General features: G+C 39.2%; 1 protein-coding gene across 1 annotated transcript in view; it reads right to left on the bottom strand.

Annotated features, from left to right (window-relative positions):
• Positions 1-22,382, bottom strand: part of SPECC1L (sperm antigen with calponin homology and coiled-coil domains 1 like) — a 100,519-nt gene that overhangs the window by 31,923 nt on the left and 46,214 nt on the right. Inside the window, exons 9-12 of the mRNA XM_065418038.1 lie at positions 21,150-21,241; positions 11,824-11,914; positions 3,514-3,597; positions 1,191-1,347 (exon numbers count right to left, since the gene is read on the bottom strand). Of these exons, the coding sequence (XP_065274110.1) occupies positions 1,191-1,347; positions 3,514-3,597; positions 11,824-11,914; positions 21,150-21,241 (424 nt within the window). The remainder of the gene's footprint in view (positions 1-1,190; positions 1,348-3,513; positions 3,598-11,823; positions 11,915-21,149; positions 21,242-22,382) is intronic.

The following is a 22,382-nucleotide window of genomic DNA, read 5'->3' as shown; positions in this document are numbered from 1 at the left end:
TTTCATTCAAAGTTGTATTTTTCAGGAACATAACTACAATGTTAAGTGAGGAGTTACTGTACTGCCCCTCCACTGCTCTAATAGCAGCAGGTTTTCTTCCTACAGGGCCTACCACTATACTTCATACTCACACAGAGCAGTTGTGCTATTGTGATGGCCATTCTCCATCTATACCTTATTCATAATTGCATGCTTTCATTGCAACCTTTGGTCTGCAAACAGTGCAGGTGTAAATCTTCAGACTTTAATGTTTCTACACGAATCTTAGTGACATTTTTACCCTTACTCAAAATCGAAATGTGGGATTGCAAATAAACTGTGTTTCTTTAGTGTTATTTGTAAATTACCTGTCAATTAAATGGACAAACTGTACATAGGCATAGAACTTCACACAATGAATGACTAAGTCTGGTCTGCTGAAGTACGCCTCAACTAATCTCAGTGAAATCATTGCTCTGGATAACGTCCAGAGCTGCAAACAATTTCTCAGGGTTATAATGTATTTATTTATTTGTCGATGAGAAGTTTTACTGTCAGGTGATCCTGGGAAAGTCATTTAACCTCTGTGGACAAGTTTCCCAACCTGTGAAATGTACTTAGCTCACATGTGTGTTGTAAGACTTGATATTTATAAAATGTTTTGAGTCCTTGTATAGAAGACACTATAAAAGTGAAGAATAATTTCCCCATGATATCCCACCATATAAAAGAAGACTGCTGTTCTTTCTAGAATATTAAAATATCAGCATCAGTAGAATGAATTATACCTTTGCCACACGCTCTACATGGAGCCAAAATTGCCATATCTTAAATTAACGCAAAACTGAGGCTGGTTCAGAATGTTACAGGTCACTTGTTAAATGTAGTTTCTCACTACAAACACATGACTTCAAAGCTCAGTGATCTGTCCTGGCTGGCTGTTGGTTTACTGGTGGAGTTTTTAAGGTGTGGATATTGACCCATTAAGCCGTAAGTGGCCTGGGACCTGTCTTCCCAAGACACCGTGCCTTATGGTGCTACAAACAGTCTATGCAAAGTTCCAGAGGTTACTGAAGAGCATTATTGCAAAGATAACAGTCAAACGTTGGTGTTTAATGCTAGGACTAAATTCTATGCTTGCATAATATGGTGTTTCACAGCTCTGAAATTAATACTGGTTTAAAAACATACTGTGTAATAATGGGTTGTACCTTATTCGATTTCGTGTTGTAGGGGTGACAGACGCTGTAGGAGAGGAGGAGAGAGAGAGTTGTGGTGAGGTGGTTCCCATTGCCATGAGAGAGGCTGGAGATGCTCCGTCAGGTGCACTAATGTCCCGTTTGATTTCTTCACTACTTCGTCTAGACACTGAATGGGGGAAAATTCAAACGCTCTAGAACCAAATATATAACCTCACATAAAGGAAGAAAAACACAAGCCTATATCATGTAATTCTTGATATTTCACCCTTAGTGAAGAGTTTTAGGAAAGGGGTAAATTGATAAAATTACCAAAGTTTTGTATGATTAAATATTACCTGAAGCAAGGGCAATTTGCTGAGTGGATGCCTTTATGCCATCTCTTTAACAGTCTTGGAATGTCTTGAGTAGGGGAGACATTACATAAAACCAAACTATTATATTTTCTTACGGTTCATGCAAAAGTAGTTATGATGTTAGAATTTTGGGTTTTTTTATAATTTGTTCAAATATTAAAAGTTCAGTAAAATAGAACAGGCACCTGAGTGAAAGTTGTCAGATGATGTGAAGAAGGAATCCTATTAGCTTGACAGCTGACCTTATCAGTAGTCAGAGGGAGATTCTTATTAACAATGAAAAGTACACATGTAACACCCTGGAACAGTATGGACTGCCATTAAGTTTGCCTAATGAAGATTTTAATTACAAAGTGACCAAGACAATCCGTGACTTTACACAGAAAAAAGCTATAGTGATTTACCACAGGGCAAACAGTTTGCGTTTCACCTGCTGGTGCCAACACCACAACCTGAATGTATGTCAAAACTCAGAATGGCTGTGTAGTAGCATGTTCTTCCTCTATATAGAGTACTTTCTAGTTAAATAAACGTAGGTAAGCTGAGTTTTGCTTCCTAAACCTGCAAACAAGCTACTGATTGCATCTGTGCAAGACAGAAAAATACAAAATGCTCCAAATACTTCCAGAGAGATTTAATTTCTACTGGTATCAGGGACTATGTTAATTTATAAATACCTTACACAGTAAATTAGGAAGACATTAAAATAAAAATTACAAAATATCACTCTTTTGGATGGTTAAAAGACATCTGAAAATCCTGATTTAAATACATTTTCTTACCTATGTCAGAAGATTGAAAGCTTTAAAAATACTATGTACTTTTCACCATTTATACTATTTACTTGATTTTCAACATCTCTCTCTCAACTTGGATGGTAAAAAGAACATATTCAGACCCACTTTTTGTTTGTATTCTGAACCACTTCCAGATTCTCAGTGCTGCAACGTATGTGCTGCACATATTGCATGGGAAGGTTTGTTTGAAAATATCCATTGGATTTAGAAATAGGTTCATGCTTTTATATTTTACTTAGGTTTGTTTTTATTAAATCTAGGGTTTGGGGTTTTTTTGCTGTTTTTTTTTTTTTTTTAACTTCAAATTAGCATGGACTCGACTTTCTATATAAACTAAATGACACTGATATTGGTGGCTCATGTAAATATTTTCAGTTTTGGAAGCACATTTTAAAAATAATTACAAACACATTCACTTCCCCTATATGGTTAGCACAAATTTTGTAGAGTGACATATAAAGGAGTATGTTTAAATGCTTTATAGTAACCATTTCATGTATTAATGTATGATAATATGCTACCACAAAACCTAGCAGTCTCATTTTTAAAACAAATAAGCTGGATGGAATTTTTTGCAATGGGAGAAGACCTGTATATAACTGAAAAAGAATGAAAGGCATATTAAACTGCTATCTATTAAATTAGCTAGATAAGGCAGAAGTCTGAGTGTACTGCCATTGTTTTATCACTTAAAAAACCTGTATCCAAAAGATAAAAGCTAAAAACTCGTAACACACATTTCTGTGTACCTTGCAAGTCAAAATTCTGTGCAACATTGAGAAGAAAGGTTATAGAGCAATACCCATTTCCTGGATGGCTGAAGATGAGTCATGCATGAATCTTGGTTCTAGTGTATACATACAACTATTAAAATATGCCATAGGAGGAAATTGTTCCACAGAGTTTAGCTGCTCAGTTCTGTTTAATCTAATAGGTCAGAATGTTTTATCAAGGGCTTTTATGTTATTTTCAAGTATAAAGGCAAGATTACATTTTGAGATTTAAAAGTAAACAATTCCAAACAAACAAGTGGTGCTTGCATACATCAATTGATAAGTGGTTGTGGAATCTATCAGTCAGAAGACAGGAATTCTCTTTAAAAATAGTAGATTGGGCATGTAACTACAGCACTGAAAACAGAGGGTTCCTGCTTTTATCAGGCAACTAGATACATGTTATTACCTGAAATAGATTTGGCACTTTCCATGGCAGGTACTCTTGGCAATGAGGCTGGTCTGCTGGTAGAGGAAGTTCTCAACAAATGTTCTGCTCAGGAGAAAAAAAACAGATGCGACACTAATGCAGCTTTCAGTTGTAGGGATGTGATCAGTGCGGAGACTGTGATCGTCATTTATGAATGATAGAATCGGTTCATCTAGCTTACCGTGACAGATAATTGATTACACTGCTCTACAGCCAAAATGCTTCTGAAATAAATGTAGTCAAACTTTACTAATTCTGGGTCACTGAGAACGAAAATGATGCTTAAAATTGTTGATTGGCTCTAGTTTTCAAGATATGCTATTGGGTCAGTATATACGACCCTTGACTTGGGAATGGCGGAGGATAAGTGAGTTATAAAGGGAAGGGATCTCAATTTAAAACAGAAATGACTAAAATACATCTTTGACTGGATCTATGAATAAATCTATGACTGGGTTTGGACAGTACTTGCTTTTTAGGCAAAACAATGAATGATGCAATCTGAAGCTGGTATTGCGTCATACATGATATGAATTGCATCATGTTATTCCTAGAAGTCATGGATGATGCAATCATAACAAAGCTTACATCACTCTGCTGAACAAATTGCCCTATATCAGCTCTAGAAATCATACAGTGTCGTGCTCTCTTATTTGTCAATGTTTGATTTTGCAAAGGGACACATTTCTGTTTAGCCAAAGTGAGCAGAGATGCCTCGTACTTGTGTGAACAGTGCAGATAACAGCTGCTATGTTTGTGGTGAAGTGACTTTTGCATCACAAAAGCACAGTATAACCACTATGGTTAAGAAAGCCTATCACCTTTATTTTGGCTGCAAAATTGGAGATCAGGACAAGAGGTGGGCCCCACACATATGCTGCAACACTTGTGCAACAAATCTTCGCCAGTGGTTGAACAGGAAAAGGAAATCTATGCCTTTTGCACTGCCAATGATTTGGAGAGAGCCAACAGATCATACCAGCAATTGTTACTTCTGCATGGTGCCTCCAGTTGGGAAAGGTGCGTCAAAGAAGAAAAAGTGGACTGTGCATTATCCAAACATTCCATCAGCTATACGCCCAGTACCCCACGGACAAGGACTGCCGGTTCCTGATGCACCAGAATCATTCTCACTTGAGTCAGACGAGGAAGAGGAAGAGGATGAAACTTCTGGTCCTGAACCATCAATGTCACAGGACCCACATTTTCTCCCATCCTCCTCCTCTGAACCACACCTCATAACACAAGGTGAACTGAATGACCTTGTCAGGGATTTGGAACTACCCAAGAGTAAGGCAGAGCTGTTGGGCTCCAGACTACAGCAGTGGAATCTCCTGGCAGGTGATGTTAGGGTTTCCATGTTCCGTGATCGTCAAAAGGATCTTGTCCCATTCTTCTTCATGGAAGGTGATCTTGTAGCCTGCAACAACATCGATGGTGTGATGGCAGCCCTCAACATCGTTCACGATCCAGATGAGTGGAGACAGTTCATTGATTCATCGAAGACGAGTCTTAAAGCTGTTTTACTGCATAATGGCAATGTTTTGCCATCAATTCCAGTTGGTCATGCAGTCCATATGAAGGAAACCTATGACAACATGAAACAACTTTTGAGGTGCATAAACGATGACCAACATCAGTGTCAGCTTTGTGGCGATTTGAAGGTTGTTGCTCTCTTGCTTGGTCTGCAGACTGGATACACAAAGTACTGCTGTTTTCTCTGCAAATGGGATAGTCGTGCAAGAGATTCCCACTATATCAAGAAAGATTGGCCACTCCGACAGTCATTGGAGTCTGGGAGGAAAAGTGTTCAGCATCCACCACTTGTTGAATCAAGGAAGATTTTGTTACCACCCTTACACATCAAGCTGGGTCTGATGAAGAACTTTGTCAAGGCCATTGACAAAACACAAGCAGCTTTTAAATACCTCCGTGGAAAATTTCCAAGGTTAAGTGAAGCTAAGATAAAGGAAGGTGTCTTTGTTGGTCCTCAGATTCGTGAACTTCTTCGAGATGATGCGTTTGACCATGCACTGCGTGGCAAGGAAAAGACAGCATGGAAAGCCTTCCAGTTAGTGGCAATAAATTTTCTCGGAAACAACAAGGCAGACAACTACAGGTTGTTGGTGGAAAACCTCCTCAAGGCATACAAAAGCCTTGGTTGCAACATGTCACTAAAGATACATTTTTTGCACTCTCATCTAGATTTTTTTCCACCGAACTGCGGAGCAGTGAGCGACGAGCACGGCGAGCGATTTCACCAGGACATTGCAACAATGGAGAAACGCTATCAGGGCAAATGGAGCCCATCAATGCTTGCAGACTATTGCTGGACAGTGACAAGAGATGCTCCATTTAATGAATACAAGAGACAAGCCAAGAAGCGTCGAGTAGACACTGAATAGGACTAAACTATGTACATAATAGTTTTTTGCCTTTTGTTTCATAATAAATTTTATTTATATAACCCTTTTGCTGATTTTTAAAGTGTTACATAAACAGGACAGGTGAAATAAACTATGAAATCCATGAAACTAAATGGATTCTTTGCTTCAGTCTTCACGGCTGAGGATGTTAGGGAGATTCCCAAACCTGAGCTGGCTTTTGTAGGTGACAAATCTGAGGAACTGTCACAGATTGAAGTATCACTAGAGGAGGTTTTGGAATTAATTGATAAACTCAACATTAACAAGTCACCGGGACCAGATGGCATTCACCCAAGAGTTCTGAAAGAACTCAAATGTGAAGTTGCGGAACTATTAACTAAGGTTTGTAACCTGTCCTTTAAATCGGCTTCGGTACCCAATGACTGGAAGTTAGCTAATGTAACGCCAATATTTAAAAAGGGCTCTAGGGGTGATCCCGGCAATTACAGACCGGTAAGTCTAACGTCGGTACCGGGCAAATTAGTTGAAACAATAGTAAAGAACAAAATTGTCAGACACATAGAAAAACAAACTCTTGAGCAATAGTCAACATGGTTTCTGTAAAGGGAAATCGTGTCTTACTAATCTATTAGAGTTCTTTGAAGGGGTCAACAAACATGTGGACAAGGGGGATCCGGTGGACATAGTGTACTTAGATTTCCAGAAAGCCTTTGACAAGGTCCCTCACCAAAGGCTCTTACGTAAATTAAGCTGTCATGGGATAAAAGGGAAGGTCCTTTCATGGATTGAGAACTGGTTAAAGGACAGGGAACAAAGGGTAGGAATTAATGGTAAATTCTCAGAATGGAGAGGGGTAACTAGTGGTGTTCCCCAAGGGTCAGTCCTAGGACCAATCCTATTCAATTTATTCATAAATGATCTGGAGAAAGGGGTAAACAGTGAGGTGGCAAAGTTTGCAGATGATACTAAACTACTCAAGATAGTTAAGACCAAAGCAGATTGTGAAGAACTTCAAAAAGATCTCACAAAACTAAGTGATTGGGCAGCAAAATGGCAAATGAAATTTAATGTGGATAAATGTAAAGTAATGCACATTGGAAAAAATAACCCCAACTATACATACAACATGATGGGGGCTAATTTAGCTACAACGAGTCAGGAAAAAGATCTTGGCGTCATCGTGGATAGTTCTCTAAAGATGTCCACGCAGTGTGCAGAGGCGGTCAAAAAAGCAAACAGGATGTTAGGAATCATTAAAAAGGGGATAGAGAATAAGACTGAGAATATATTATTGCCCTTATATAAATCCATGGTACGCCCACATCTCGAATACTGTGTACAGATGTGGTCTCCTCACCTCAAAAAAGATATTCTAGCACTAGAAAAGGTTCAGAAAAGAGCAACTAAAATGATTAAGGGTTTAGAGAGGGTCCCATATGAGGAAAGATTAAAGAGGCTAGGACTCTTCAGTTTGGAAAAGAGAAGACTAAGGGGGGACATGATAGAGGTATATAAAATCATGAGTGATGTTGAGAAAGTGGATAAGGAAAAGTTATTTACTTATTCCCATAATACAAGAACTAGGGGTCACCAAATGAAATTAATAGGCAGCAGGTTTAAAACAAATAAAAGGAAGTTCTTCTTCACACAGCGCACAGTCAACTTGTGGAACTCCTTACCTGAGGAGGTTGTGAAGGCTAGGACTATAACAATGTTTAAAAGGGGACTGGATAAATTCATGGTGGCTAAGTCCATAAATGGCTATTAGCCAGGGTGGGTAAGAATGGTGTCCCTAGCCTCTGTTCGTCAGAGGATGGAGATGGATGGCAGGAGAGAGATCACTTGATCATTGCCTGTTAGGTTCACTCCCTCTGGGGCACCTGGCATTGGCCACTGTTGGTAGACAGATACTGGGCTAGATGGACCTTTGGTCTGACCCAGTACGGCCTTTCTTATGTTCTTATGTTCATTATCATGTAAAGCAACCATAAACACATGAAAAGACCTAGGTTTACAATTTATGATTAAAACTCTACTATCTACACAATATACATAGACATAAAATGTAAAAACTTAAATAACTTAGAAACAGTAGCCAATCAGTTGTTTTAATTGTCATATTTGAATTCAGCACATCAAAATACATAATAAATAGCACATTTTATCTCTGAAGCAGACGACTTCTCAAAAATTGTAGACCAGTGTTATATGTCTACCTAGAAGGAGGCCGAAGGTTGTCCGTTACCACAGAGTTCACCATGGAGCCATCCTACCCATCCCCCCACAACACCCCTTAGTAGACTGCTGCCATGATTTGTTATAATGAAGCTTGTAAACACAAGGCTGGGCAAGAAACTCCGTCTTAGTACACGCCAAAACTACTCCATAAGTCAGGAAGTTGGAGGTGCTACTAAAGTAGATTGTTGTCATCCTCTATGGATAGGGCCCTACCAAATTCACGGGCATGAAAAACACGTCACGGACCATGAAATCTGGTCTTTTGTGTGCTTTTACCCTGCCCTACACTGATTTCATGGGGGAGACCAGCATTTCTCAAACTGGGGGTCCTGACCCAAAAAGGGATTGTGTGGGGGGAAGGGAGGGTTTGCAAGGTTATTTTGGGGGGGGGGGGGTGTCACGGTATTGCCACCCTTACTTCTGAGCTGCCTTCAGAGCTGGGCAGCCAGAGGGTTATCGCTGTTGGCCAGGCGCCCAGCTCTGAAAGCAGCGCCCACCAACAGCAGTGCAGAAGTAAGGGTAGCAGTATCACAACCCCCCTACAGTAACCTTGTGACCTCCCCCCCCCCATTCCTTTTTGGGTCAGGACCCATACAATTACAACACTGAAATTTCAGATTTAAATATCTGAAATAATGAAATTTGTGATTTTTAAAATCTTATTACCACGAAATTGACTAAAATGGACTGTGAATTTGGTAGGGCCCTATCTATGGAGTTCAAATCCATTGTTGTTGTAACAGTCTTTTATCATTCCATGCATAATAGCAAGAAACTGCTTTAAATGCTAAAATGATGAAAGATTACTTCTGCACACTGGAAGTCAATGAAAAATTAATTTCTTAATAAGATAAATCTAGCAATAAAATGGGATTTTGTATAAACATCAGACCTATTTTGATCTAATTTTTAGATTAAAAATAATTTTTAAATCAAATTCTTTAAAATAACGAGTATACAAAAGACACCTGCTTAAAGAGTTATACAGCAATATATAGTTAAGTACATAAAATCCAAAGAGGCAGTAATTTTTTGAAGAAAAATGAACAGAAATGCTTAAAAAATATAAATGAACCTAATTCATTAACAGAAATTGGTATATGAGCAACACAGACATGTAAAAAATACAAATATATACATTTAAAAAGTAAACAGATTTCTTACCTACCATGCCTGGTGTTCAGAATTTTGTCTCTCTCTGGTAAAAGCTGATTATATTATACGCATAAAACAATGTAAAGAATGCAGCTGCCTTTATGAGCACTTAATATATTAAGGTTATTAACTCTTACAGGAGAAACGAAGAACTCTGAACACAGGTCCTGGCAGTGAAACAAGCCTTTCGCATTACTTTGAGAATGTATATATTTCTAATGCTTATCTCTACCCATGTATTCTGTTACAACAATTTAAGATGCTAAATCATTTACTTGGTAAGGCATTTCAATTTTACTTAAAAAAAAAAAATCAAAGTATTCTAAAATGAAACCCCCCACTTTACTGAGCAAATAACCCCAATATGCATTCAACAAAAGTACAGAAAGAAGTCTGGCATATAAACATCGTTAAAGAGGAAATATACCGCTTGGAGTCATATGGGGATTATCTTGAGAAAACATCTACAAAAAAGCTCCCAAACAGGCATAAATCAGACAGCTACACCCAGCATACGAAAACAATTCATTCTTACAGGAAGGGCACATTGTGAACAGAGTTTGACAGACAAAACAAAGTTACCAGAACAGGGAACTATTAGGAAATAGAGATATCAACACTCGTTAACTTAATTCAGTTTTCTGTCTTGCTGTGAAAGCAGCATTTCTTGAATACTGATAACATAGCAAAGAAAATGTAATTCATTTGCATGTGATGGCGTACCCTGTATTTTTAATCTTGAAACCATGGACAATAATACAATAAGTACATACAAACGTCCTCTTTTTAAGACTTTGGATAGTCCTCTGGGACAAAGTAGCATGACTTCATGTCATGAGTGCCATGTTGGTCTGGCTTTGCATTTGACTTCAATACATTTTGGCACTTTTAAAGGCATGCATATCCTGATAGCAGGACATGGGATGGCTCTGTCAAAAATCCAGATGAGCATCAACTCTACAGAATTCATACATGGGCGAGACAACCTGTTAAAATATTTTTTTTTAGCAATTTACCAAAGACACATATGGGAACATTGGAGCTCTGTGTTCCACTAACAGAGATCAAAAGTTCGGGAGACTGGCTGGGAGTGTCCGGTTTTCTCTCTTCAGCTCCCAGCTGCCTTGGGTGGAGGGAGGCCCCCATGCAGCTTCCAGCTGCCACAGGCAGAGGGGGAACCCCACAGCTCCCTGCCACTGAAAACCATGGAGCCGCAGCAGCAAAAGTCACAGACAGGTCACAGCTTCCGTGAATTTTTGTTTATTGCCCATGACATGTCTGTGACTTTTACTAAAAATAACCATGACAAAATCTTAGCCTTAACTATAACCCATGAGACAATTAATGAGTGAAGATACACACCTGGAAATTTCGTTTAAATATTAATTATATAGTGTGTCAAATATTTGATGGGAGGAAGCCAGTGTTTATGGTGAAGAATGCACTGCTGGGAATGGCTGAGGTAACCAATCGCACTGTACTAGCCTGTGTGTGGTACTAGTCTATAAAAATGAATTGTACTTACAGTAATTGACAAGGCTGTTGATAGTGAAACATTAGAATTCTGATATATTACAAGCTAAAGTTGTTAGAATGAAAATGAAAGGAATGATCACAATTTAATAGCAGGCGCAAGCTGCATAAGTGAAGAGTTTCTAAAAGCGGATTGCTGCACATTCAGGAGACAGAAACGAGGTGGCTCATAAAAAAGGCCATCGACTGTCACGAGTTAGATCTGGAAGAGTTGCATGTAAAACTGGCCAAGGTCAGTAAATGTTCATTCCACACAAATCAATTTGCTGTTAATTACATGTTGCATTTGTAGAAAAAGCTAACAATTCTTTTAATGTCAAATTAACAATAAAAAGTCATGATAAAATATGACTATTAGGATTTCGTTTATGAATCTGTTCTGAATAATTAATATAATTTCAAGTAAACAATATTTAATTAAAACCACTCTGAAACAAAACAGGTAGCTATTGAAATCCATACAAACAAAAACTGAATCCTTTCAAGGGTCTTTATAAGGGAAAGTAAAGAAAAATATACAGATGCTCAGGATACCCTCAACCTTTTGAGCTGGGATTATCTATGGAATATGTTTAATAAACTTTGGCAGCAATTTTTTAAAGACAGATTAACTGTGCAAATAGCTACTACATTCAGAAAAGTACCAGGAATTATTTGCTTCGGGATAGCAATTCTTGAACTCCAGTGGAAAAATGTACATTTCATGAGAATTAGTCTCTCTCCTCATCATACATGCATCTTTTTGATAACAAACATATATACTGAAATGAACCAAGGTTTTGTGTTTCAGCCTCTCTGAAATTCCTAGTTTTTGTGGGTCCAAGTCATGCTCAGTATTTGTATTTTTTCTCAATTAAAAAAAAAAAAAGGTGAAAGCACCACTACCCACTGTACTCTTTATATTAAAGATACCAGTTACAAGCCAATAGTAGCGTAAGTTTTACAAGAAGTAAAGCTAATGAAGTAGAATACATACCTTGAACAGGGATTTCTGCATAGCTTGGTCTTTTGTCTGACAAAGGTGTAAGGGGTTTGGAGGATGATATTGGTCCACTTATAGAATGCCTCTGAAATAGCAAGATATCATATAACAACATATTTAATTTGAAGATAAAGAGGGACCATCAAAATGGACTGTAAAGCAAGTAACCTCTAGTTTGAGTTTGATGAGTTAATAACTGTATAAAGTCAGCTTAACAAAAAGAACCAGTACACTTAGGGTACATCTACACTACCCGCCGGATCGGCGGGTAGTGATCGATCTGTTGGGGATCGATTTATCGCGTCTCGTGTAGACATGATAAATAGATCCCCGAACGCACTCCCCGTCGACTCCGGAACTCCACCGTGAGGACGCAAAGTAAGTCAATCTAAGTCGATCTAAGATATGTCGACTTCAGCTACGCTATTCTCATAGCTGAAGTTGCGTATCTTAGATCAATCTCTCCCCCCCCCCAGTGTAGACCAGGCCTTATAGTAGTGTCAGAATGTGGCATAAATATGTTCAGATTGGTATAAGGCAACATGCAAAGAGAATTCATGCTCATTTTTGCTTCTGTGAGATATATAAAGAAGGCCTGAATGTTACTTTTTACCTGAGACCTGATCTACACACAGACATTGCACCAGTTTAACTAAAGTCGCAATATTAAACCCATGCAGCTGTGTGTATAAAATGTGGAAGGAGTCCACACAAAGCTGCACGGGTTTAATATTGCAACTTTAGTTAAACCGGTGCAACTTCTATGTGTAGACAAGCCCTAAGTCTTATTTACCAAACGATAGTAGGTTTGACGTTCCAGGTACCAAGGAATTGAAACCTGAATCAAAGAGTGATTTTTATTCAGAATGGGTTAGGTTTTGTTACCACCTATTTAATTTGAAGCACTCTACAAACAACTGAAAGTAAATATCTTTGTTAAACATTTATCATACCTTTATGATATCAATCTAATTTTCCACATGAAGGTCCTCTGAACTGCAGTTCTACTCTGAAAGGTAACTATGTAAAATTAGCACAATTTTAACAGATTTTTGACCTGTGGGAATTCAATGTCCTGTCTTTTTAGTGATACAAGTAAGTTCTCACTGCTCTTTACAGATCCTACTCAACAAAAATCGAGCTGGATTTTTTATTTTTTCTTGTTCAACTGAATTTACTAAATTCCAACCAGTTGCACCCGTGGAAACTCACTGAAAAAAAAGGGGAACTCCAAAATGCCATTTCTACACTCACTTTCAGAGTAGAGCTGCACTTTAATGTTGATTTTTTTGATATGCTGACTCCACTGTATGTCCCATATACTGTCTTTGGGAGACCTCACATTCCATTCAAGCACAGCCTCCTGGATACCATCATTGAGGAACTACAGCAACTACTTTCCTAGTATTTTTCTTTGTAAACATTTACATATTTTCAGCTGTAATGAATCTTTACTCTCTGAAAAGAAGGAAAGCCAGCATTGTGTGATCCGATAGTGTTCCACCGATCGCATGCAAATCATGTGTGGACTACTGTTTTGGAACCAATAGGCTATATTGTGGAAATACATATTTATTCTGAAATCTGGATTTTGCATGCAGCATGTTGTCATTCCGCCACTACAGGTCTGAATCTGCCTTGTTTACAGAAGTGTCAATCTGCAGTATTTTCCAATGAAGTCAAACACACCCACTGGATGCACACACTATTCTTTCAGTAGTTGAACAGTTTGATAATCATTCTTTACATTCACTGAGACCAGCTGTTAGTCTTTCCTGATTCTCTCTGTAAATTATTTGCATTATTTCCTGGAAAATTATATTTGGTTTCAAAATATCTAATGCAAGTTATAGTATACCTTCATTATTTACTTACCTTGTCCCTCTTACATTTAACTATCTGATCAGCCCACTAAAGAGTTTAAAATGAACATCCTGTCAGTTTCCCATCTGGCCCATGCTAAGATAAGATGGCTAAATGAGCCGGCCCCCTTATCTTCAGGAGATTAAAGGCTCAGGTGCTTCTCACGCCAAGTCATATAGACAAGCTAAACTCAAAGATATGATAAAAAAATTAAACCTTAAGTATAGAGTTCGCAACATGTGCTTGCATACACAGGATTACCAGGCTATTGACTCTAGCGTGGCTCTCATATATAACAACCTTTTTGCATTGGCAAGAAAATGAGAAAACTGCCAGTGTCCAGGAGTCTAACCCCCATAATACAGCAAGAGGAATTGTATTTCATCACTTCATTATCAGATTATCTATGGGATCCTAAATGCTATAAAGATGGATATTTCTTCGTTTAAACATGCTGTCAACTGCAGATCAAGTAAGCCCTGGGAGAGCTAGTTCTAATCCATGCATGAAATTGCTTCTGATGGCTCATTTTAAAAGCTAATGTTCTCCACTTATTCAGAAACTTTAACCACCACGTCAGAGTGAATTTCCCTATTTTACAAAGGAAATAACAGCTATAACTGAAAGAAAAGGATAAAATTCAAAGAGGAATAAATACATTTTAATTTGGCTAGGCACTGTGTACTCAGATCACACACAGTCTCAACTCAATCAACGCTTCCCACTGATGTCCTGGGGGCTATGCCCCTCCCAAATATTAAACATAATTGTATCTGGCCTGCCAAAATTGAGAAGCCAAAACTCTTGGCGGAACAGCAGTAAGGGTTGTAAGATTTAAACCTAAACCTGTCCCTTATTTCTCTACGATCCCCCACCCCTCACCGTCGTTAAAAAAAACAACAAACAAAAAGAAAGAAAAAAAAACCCTCTTAGGGCTTGTTTTTAAACACTTTCCTCTACCAAGGATCATCAGGCAATCACCTGCTGCATTGCCTATCTTTGGGCTAGCCCTGTGAGCACTCCAGCCCTCTTAGCATACAGCAGTGGTTTTCAAACTGGGTTATGCGAGCTCTTGTCAGGGGGTATGTGAGAAAAATCCTGTCATGGTGGATAATACATTTATTTAGTAAGACTTGGCAATCTAAGCATAGGCATATTATGACCCTATTTCAGATGCGGGCACGTATTAGACTATATTATTTGGAAAGGGGTACGCAGCCTAAAAAGTTTGAAAACCACTGGCATAGAGGATGAAGGAAGACCTCCCTTTCCAATTCTACCATTCTCAAAGACTCCACATTAGTGGAAACCTCCCCCACCTCCAGGAGAAAGCTCCTGCTAAAGCCTATATAAACATGGAGCCTCCACAGTACTCCTAGCCTGGAAGCAAGGGAACACAGCTCCACACCTCCACCTACCCATGTTTCAGTACTACTTCCCCAACCCCCATGTTCTCCTACGTACAGTACTTTAAAAACAAACATTCTTTGAGATAGGGTCAGAAAAGTGACTGTCTTACTCAGCTGGTAACTTTCGGTATGTTTGTCATTTCTACTGGTCATAAAACAAGTTTGTTAGGTTTTCTGCTTTTTACTTCTGTTGGTACTTCAGAGCCAATACCATTATATCCAGCCATGTCTACTCTAGCCAATTTCCCCTAGAATTTTCTATCATTCATCCCACCAGTGTTTGCACTAATGTAGACAGGCCACAGATATTCTGGGAAATTTTAGGGGGAAATGGATCAACTGAATTATTTACTGAGTTCCAACCAGCAACATCTGTACTAGCCTACTAAGACAGTGACATGCAGCATAGGTGTCACAAAGGGAATAATCTGCCCTGCAGAACCTTAATTACACATGATGAGGTGCAAGAAACAATTTTGCTTGACTGAGACTATGATGAGCATAAGGGATGGTGTTACACACTTGTAAACTACACTCGTTTGATATAGAATCAGACACCAGTACGGAACCCGACTTTAAAAAAAAACAAAAGAAAACCCACCAGTCACTGTTGGGACTAGATTTGTCACTAGAACTGCGCTTTAAGTGTAACGTTAACTGTCTCCTACAAGCCAGTTCTGAGGAACTGGACACGTCAATAGTCAAAGCCCACAATACCGAAAACAAAATGTTATCAAAAGGACAAAAGGGATACACACGTCTTCAATATAGACAATGAAGGGCGCCCAGATGTGAGCCATAATGTTAAATATTGATATTAAAGACTATTCGCAATCTGTATTCTGTAGCTCCTATTGGTCACTTTTCAAACCACATTAAGAACTGGAAGGAGGAAAGGGGTGGGGGCGTTAAAGTCAGGCTCATTTGAATGAACTGTATAATGAAAGATGTCCACGGTCTTAAATAAACTGGACTTTCCATTCAGTGCTGTTCCCAAAAAGTAAAGGTATTTTATAAAAAGTAAAATTATACTTGCTCTTTATATAAAAAATAAGTTTGATATAAATATACCAGATACTATATGGGAGTCAGAAAAATGTACATTGCTGTTTGCCAGCGAGGGTGCAGGCTTATTCTAAACCACAGTGGAGAGCTAAAAACAAAACTAAAAATGCCTAGAAACACTAACAGTGGGGGGGAAAGTATTATTGATATTTACTTTCAAATATAAGTACAGATTAATTTACCCCTGGAGTAAGGATGAATCTGGCCTAATATGTTTAACAACAAAAAAGTGGTCTCAGAATTACAAATAAGATTTACTATGCTAAGAGAGGAACAGCAAGTGCACAATCTCACTAACAATAAGAACATGTAGTGTCAGTTACTTTTTTCTCACTGCCATTTCCAAGCTGAAGGCAAAAGTTCTGCTAGATAGTAAGGATCTCCTGCTTATTATCTGTTAGCATAAATAATTAAGTTAACAGTTTCAGACATCAAAAATCTAATTTTAAATGTTATGGTGTTGGTACTTTCTTAGGTTAATACAGAAATCCATCATGCAGAAAACAATTTGATTAAGTTAGGCTTCCTGGAAATCACCCAGGCTAGAACGATGGGAGTTACTAATCAATTCATAAAGAGAAATAGAAACATACCCGATCCTTTTAAAAAAGGAAAGCAATCTGCATGTACAAAGTTTTTTCAATTTAAGAGGCAGAATGGTGATGGACTGAGTTAGACCATTAACCTCCAAAAATCGTATTTTAAGTCCCTGGTGGACACTGGTAAACATCGCTAAACCATAATCCTGAGTACCTGAGGTTAGCTGTAAAAAGTGTGTGGGGAAGCCAGCACACATTACCAATCTCTGTCTGCTTATCTGTAAGTTATTATATATTTGTATTACAGTAAAGCCTAATTACAGAGGGCCTAATCAGGACTGGGTCCCATTTTGCTAGATGCTGTACAAACAGAGGCAGACATGGTCCCTGCAATGAAGAACTTACACTCTAAGACCCTAATGCTATTAGTCCAGGTGCACGAGAATTAAATATACATTTTTAAAAATAGCGCTTTCCAGGAAGAAAAAAAGAAAAAACTATGTATTCACTTTTTCTCTTAACCCTGTTTAATCAGTTTTCTAGCTACTAGGAGGGAAATATACTACACTTAATTCCCCATTGAAGGAGATATCTTTTGTACTTTTACATTGAGTGCCTCACTCAGACATTCAGATGAAACCTCATCTACACATGGGAAATTTTGCAAAAATTCCCCATTATTGTCAACACCAGTTCAGATAAATCAATGGTAGGAGCCTTAGTGTAACGGGGCTGCCAGCTGTCAACTAGACCTGCTTTGAGCTAGATGGCAATGATTACAATATAAGTAGCAAGTCAACTCTAGGGCTCCCATTGTCGCAAACACCAGTAGAGCGAGGGAAAAGTTAGAAACTGAGGAATTTTTGTTATCACAGTTTAAGGAGAAACAGTGACAATCACAGAAATACTCCACTTTGACTAAATCTTATCGTTCTGCCTACGTGCTTTCGGCTGAGGTGAAAATGGAGGGATGAAACACCAGGCTGGGCTGCACTTGCCGATGTCACTTATCAGCACAGAGCAGGAAAATGCATGTAAGACTTGAATGTTGCAGTCGAGTCAAAAGTAATTTAAAATACTAGATTAAACATAACCCCAGTTTGCTCAGCAAAGTTAAATATGACACTGGCATTTAAGCCCAACGTTGGTGACATCCTCCTACTGAAGTGACACTGAAGTATAGATAGATGCCTCTTTTCCTAAAGTGTTTTGCAACATAGGTATGCACTGCTAAACAGCTGCTCTACTCCACCACCATGTTGACTGCATTTTAGTGGAGGTCATAACGATTCCTAGATATGTTGCAGTTATTACTATGCTTTGTAATCCTTATAGGTGCATAAAGTAAGATTAAAAATGTTAAATTATACAAAATGTTTAATATTCACACATTAGATTTGCCAGAGATGCCTGACACACGTAAGATGGTTTGAGTGCTGATAAAATGGATCAAATCACAGACACCAGCCTACCAGTAGTCTAGGGAAATGAGGAGCTCAGCAGAAGAAGGAAAAGAGGAGAAATACCTCTCCCAACAGCCAGGACTGGACTGAAGAGAGAATAAGAGTAAGAACAAGAGAGACACCTTAACGCTTTCCTTTTCTGAATTGGAAGAGTGTAGTAAGATATTGCATTGAAAATATTAAACAGCAACATGCTATGATTGGGCTGTGATGTTCTATCACACAATGATACTGACTTGGATCATCAAGGGAGGTATGCCTATGTTTGCATCTGGTCATAAATGCAGATGGGTCTCACTCCAAAACCTGGTTTCGACAGTCTGTCCATCTTACCGGAATACCAGGATGGGTATAAATGGGATTTGTGTTGGCATACAGATTGTCACACTGACCCAGAGTCTCCGCTTGATCAGCTAAGTGCTACCACAAAGAAACCGAGTCCGCAAGGGTATGGATGTCTACCCTGCCACACAGAGCATGCTTTCCACAGCACGTAGATATGTGGTAGCTCTGCTCAAGCTAGGTCACTAAAAATAGCAGCGCGGCTGCAGCAGCATGGGCAGTGACTCAGGCGAGGTACCCAAGTATGAACCAGGGGGTCAGGCATGATTGTGCTGAGGCAGCTAGCCCACACTACTGCTTGTGCCACTGCAGCCACACCAATATCTTTAGCGTGCTAGCTCAAGGTTACTTGTTCTAAAGGATTTCAGTACTCGGGCAGTGGACAACTCTTCTAGCTTAACTCAGATCTCATCGCCATGATGACAACCTTGGAACTGTCCCAGGCAGTCACACTCTTAAATCTTGCTTTTCCACTGTAACTAAAGAAGGAATAATGAACAGAATATGAAGGCTGACATCACTGGTAGGGGAGACTTGATAGAAGACAAATTCTAAGAAGTAGGCTGAACTGAATTATTTAGTGCCTTGAAGGGGAAGACAGTAGAAATCAATGTGGTAACATGACGGAAATTCTCTGAACCTCATTACACCATTCCTTCACTATAATTGGCTGTTTAGATATAATGCAACATAAATAAGGTCAACACAGAAAATTCTCTTTGCATAGTTACACACATTCAGTAAAACCACATATTTTCAAAAGAAATTAGAGGCAAAGTTGCTCTGTTACACTATTACGTTCCTTTTTCAGGGAGTTACTTCCACTCCAGAGAACATCCCACTTCTGACATTCTGCTTGTGCACCAGAAGTGCAATTCAAGATTCAAATTATGGCAGACAAAGAACCTCAAATGAAGAGTAGCAAGCAGCATGCGCTAGCTCTCCACTAGTTTAAGATGTTATTTTGGTTACAAAGAACTGAGGTTCATGGTTAATTTATGAATAAATAAAGCAAATAAGCCTCAGGCTACAGTGAAAAGACTTTGGTGTTGCCAAACCTCTAGTCTAGCCTTTCAGAATGTGAGATTAAGCGTGCTCATTTCATGAACAAAGAAAAAAATATAAAGGCAGATCAATGCCGACTGAACCCCCAGCTGACACAAAGCTAGTCAGATCCAGCTGTCTTCTGAAAACACTCTCACTGCTGACTTCACCACAGAAAGCAACAAATTTTCTGATTAAAACATCTAATTTCTCCCCTTTTGTTGTGAAGCTATTTGAGTCTCAGTGTGAAGGGATATGACTTATCAATATCTGCACTATAAAATGCTGCCATGTTTGGACAACAGGTTTCAAACATTCTTTCACTGCCACAAGCCAGGATTCAAAAAGGTGCTTCCTCTCACGTCAACAATTGTAAAATTGTGCCACCACATATTACAATAAATTGGTAGCATTTCTGGCCTGCGATACTCTGAATCTAATAGAAGAAGTACTGATAAGTGAGCATACACTGTCACTGAAGGAAATGAGCACTGCCAGTTCCTCAAAATGCTTCATCCTGCCAGCTACCTTTACTCTTATCTGTTCTGAGCCTAACCCTGTTGGCTTTCGTCCACGTCCACACCTCATCCTGATACTGAGAAAACAAAACAATGGTGTCCAGGTTCATAGAAAGCAAGACCGAGCAACATGCTCAGTATACTGATAACTATGCAATCCTGTGATACTTGATGTTCTCCCCTGCAGTTGAACCAAGGGGTGGGAGGCTGGAAAGGGGACAGAGAATCTAGGGTACATCAACACGCTGAACATAACTCTCTGTATCCCTATATAATGAATAAAAATAGCCAACTTATGACTTCATCCCTCTAATACAGGTCCTATAGTGAGGCCCGCAACACTGATAAATTTGTATCAAAGGCTGATGACCAATCCCACACAGATGCATGACCTCTATCGCCCAAAGGAGACAAAGGACTGAAAACTGACAGATGGGTTCAGGAAGATTGAAGTTAGCCTTCCACGTTACAAGAATATCAATTCACAGTAGCACAGGAATACTTAGTCTCCGACTATAGAATTTTGTTTTTCAGTGTTTCTTACTCAATGACCCACCCTCACCATCCCCCCCCAAAAAAACCTTTATAAGTTACACATGCATTAAACAAACCTTTGATAATTTTTTTAGTACTCCAGTTGGTTAAAGATGGCACATAACCAAACAGTGCATGCAATAAGATGTTCCTTCATAATAATATACCCCCAAAGAAAATAACTTATTGCTTAAAGGGGCAGTCAGAAGTGATTTGTCGACATGGGAAGCAAAGTTGGCCCTGACAACATCCTTGGAAATGGGGAGGGAGGAGAGACAGACTGCCTCTGTATCAACAGTAAGATATGGGGGAGAAGTTGTTTCACCCTAACAGAATTGGGCTTTAAGGACAATAATTTTTTTAAAAGTGCCCTTAGGCTGTATCAGTCCCTTTGTCCAACTCTACATTTCAGAAACTATTTACCTGAGGCAATATTTTACTACAGTTGCCAACAAAGTCAATCAGTGTCTGTATAATACCATCATCACCTTTTGCATGATTTCTTTGACAAACAAAGGATTAAATACCATCACATGCACTTACCTGCATAGGAGACACTGCAGCTGCTGGGGGTGTTTTCATCGGGCTTGGACTGAGAGGAGTGCGAGGAATTGTGGCTGTGGCAGGGCTTGGAACTAATGGAAAAATAAAAAGGAAGCTATCCCAAATGCAGCATGGTTTTCAGTCAAATGGAGAAGTGGCCATATAGCCACATGTCAAGACAACTGTTTAAGGGCAGAACCTGACAAGTGTTTTGTTTGCTTACATTGTGCAGTGCTCATTTTTTGGAAAGCAACTTTGAAAGTTTCAAAAATGCTCGAGTACTATGTTGGTCACCTCCTAACATAAGCCTGCACTATATCAAAAATAGAAACCATATAAAACTATTTACAGTATCTAGCTGTTCACAAAAAAAATCCCTCCCCCCCTCCCCCCCACTTAACTTGAAGTTTTACATACCAAAAGTGGCTTTGGTTTTCTAATTTAGAGAGTTACATTCTTCGTTGCATCTCTAGGCAGTGTACATTGCACATATCGGGGCTCCATACTTTCCTCCCTTTCCCCCACAAATTGTCTGTGTGACACCCACCCATCCATCTTTATTTCAGATACTCCATGCAACCAGCCTTCATGCCAGAGCCTCTAACTCACATTGACCCATGCTAGGGTCCTCCATTCCCCACTCATTAACCCCTCTGCCGCATTTCAGGGGGTTGGATTATCCCCCATGTCATCCTCCCCACATACCATCACCCCCATTTCGCCACCCATGCCAAGGGCTGTGTGCCCCCCTCATTCCCTACTAACCCCCATATCAGGGTCCCCCATTTTCCACCACCAGGGAACCCTATTTCCTCTCCCTACATGGTAGGAGCTCTGTGAACACCTCCATTGCACCCACCATGCCACCTATTACCACTCCACCATTCTAATTTCCTTTCTTTCTGTTCTGGAGAAGCATTCAGGGAGTTAGCATTTTCACACTATATTGGGAAAAAGGCTAGAGCTAAGATAAGGGATACTGTTCTGCTGGAAGATGTTAACGGCTGCCACCAACCAGTTATTTCATCTACAAACTATCACAGAGGTAGTTGTAGTTGCTGGGTCTGCTAACCAGATGCAAGGAACTGAGAGTCCCCTTCATCTCCCCCCTCCAAATTTTCCAAATTTCAGATAGAAGTGCCATCAACTTGTGTATAAACCTCATTTTGCCAAGCCAGTCAGCTGATTCCCTAATTGCATGACTAGCAAATGATGTAAATTTCTTACCAGAAG

This window comes from Emys orbicularis, chromosome 16 (genome assembly GCF_028017835.1).
Source record: "Emys orbicularis isolate rEmyOrb1 chromosome 16, rEmyOrb1.hap1, whole genome shotgun sequence".
Taxonomy (NCBI): domain Eukaryota; kingdom Metazoa; phylum Chordata; order Testudines; family Emydidae; genus Emys; species Emys orbicularis.
This window is presented reverse-complemented; position numbering and strand designations above follow the sequence as displayed.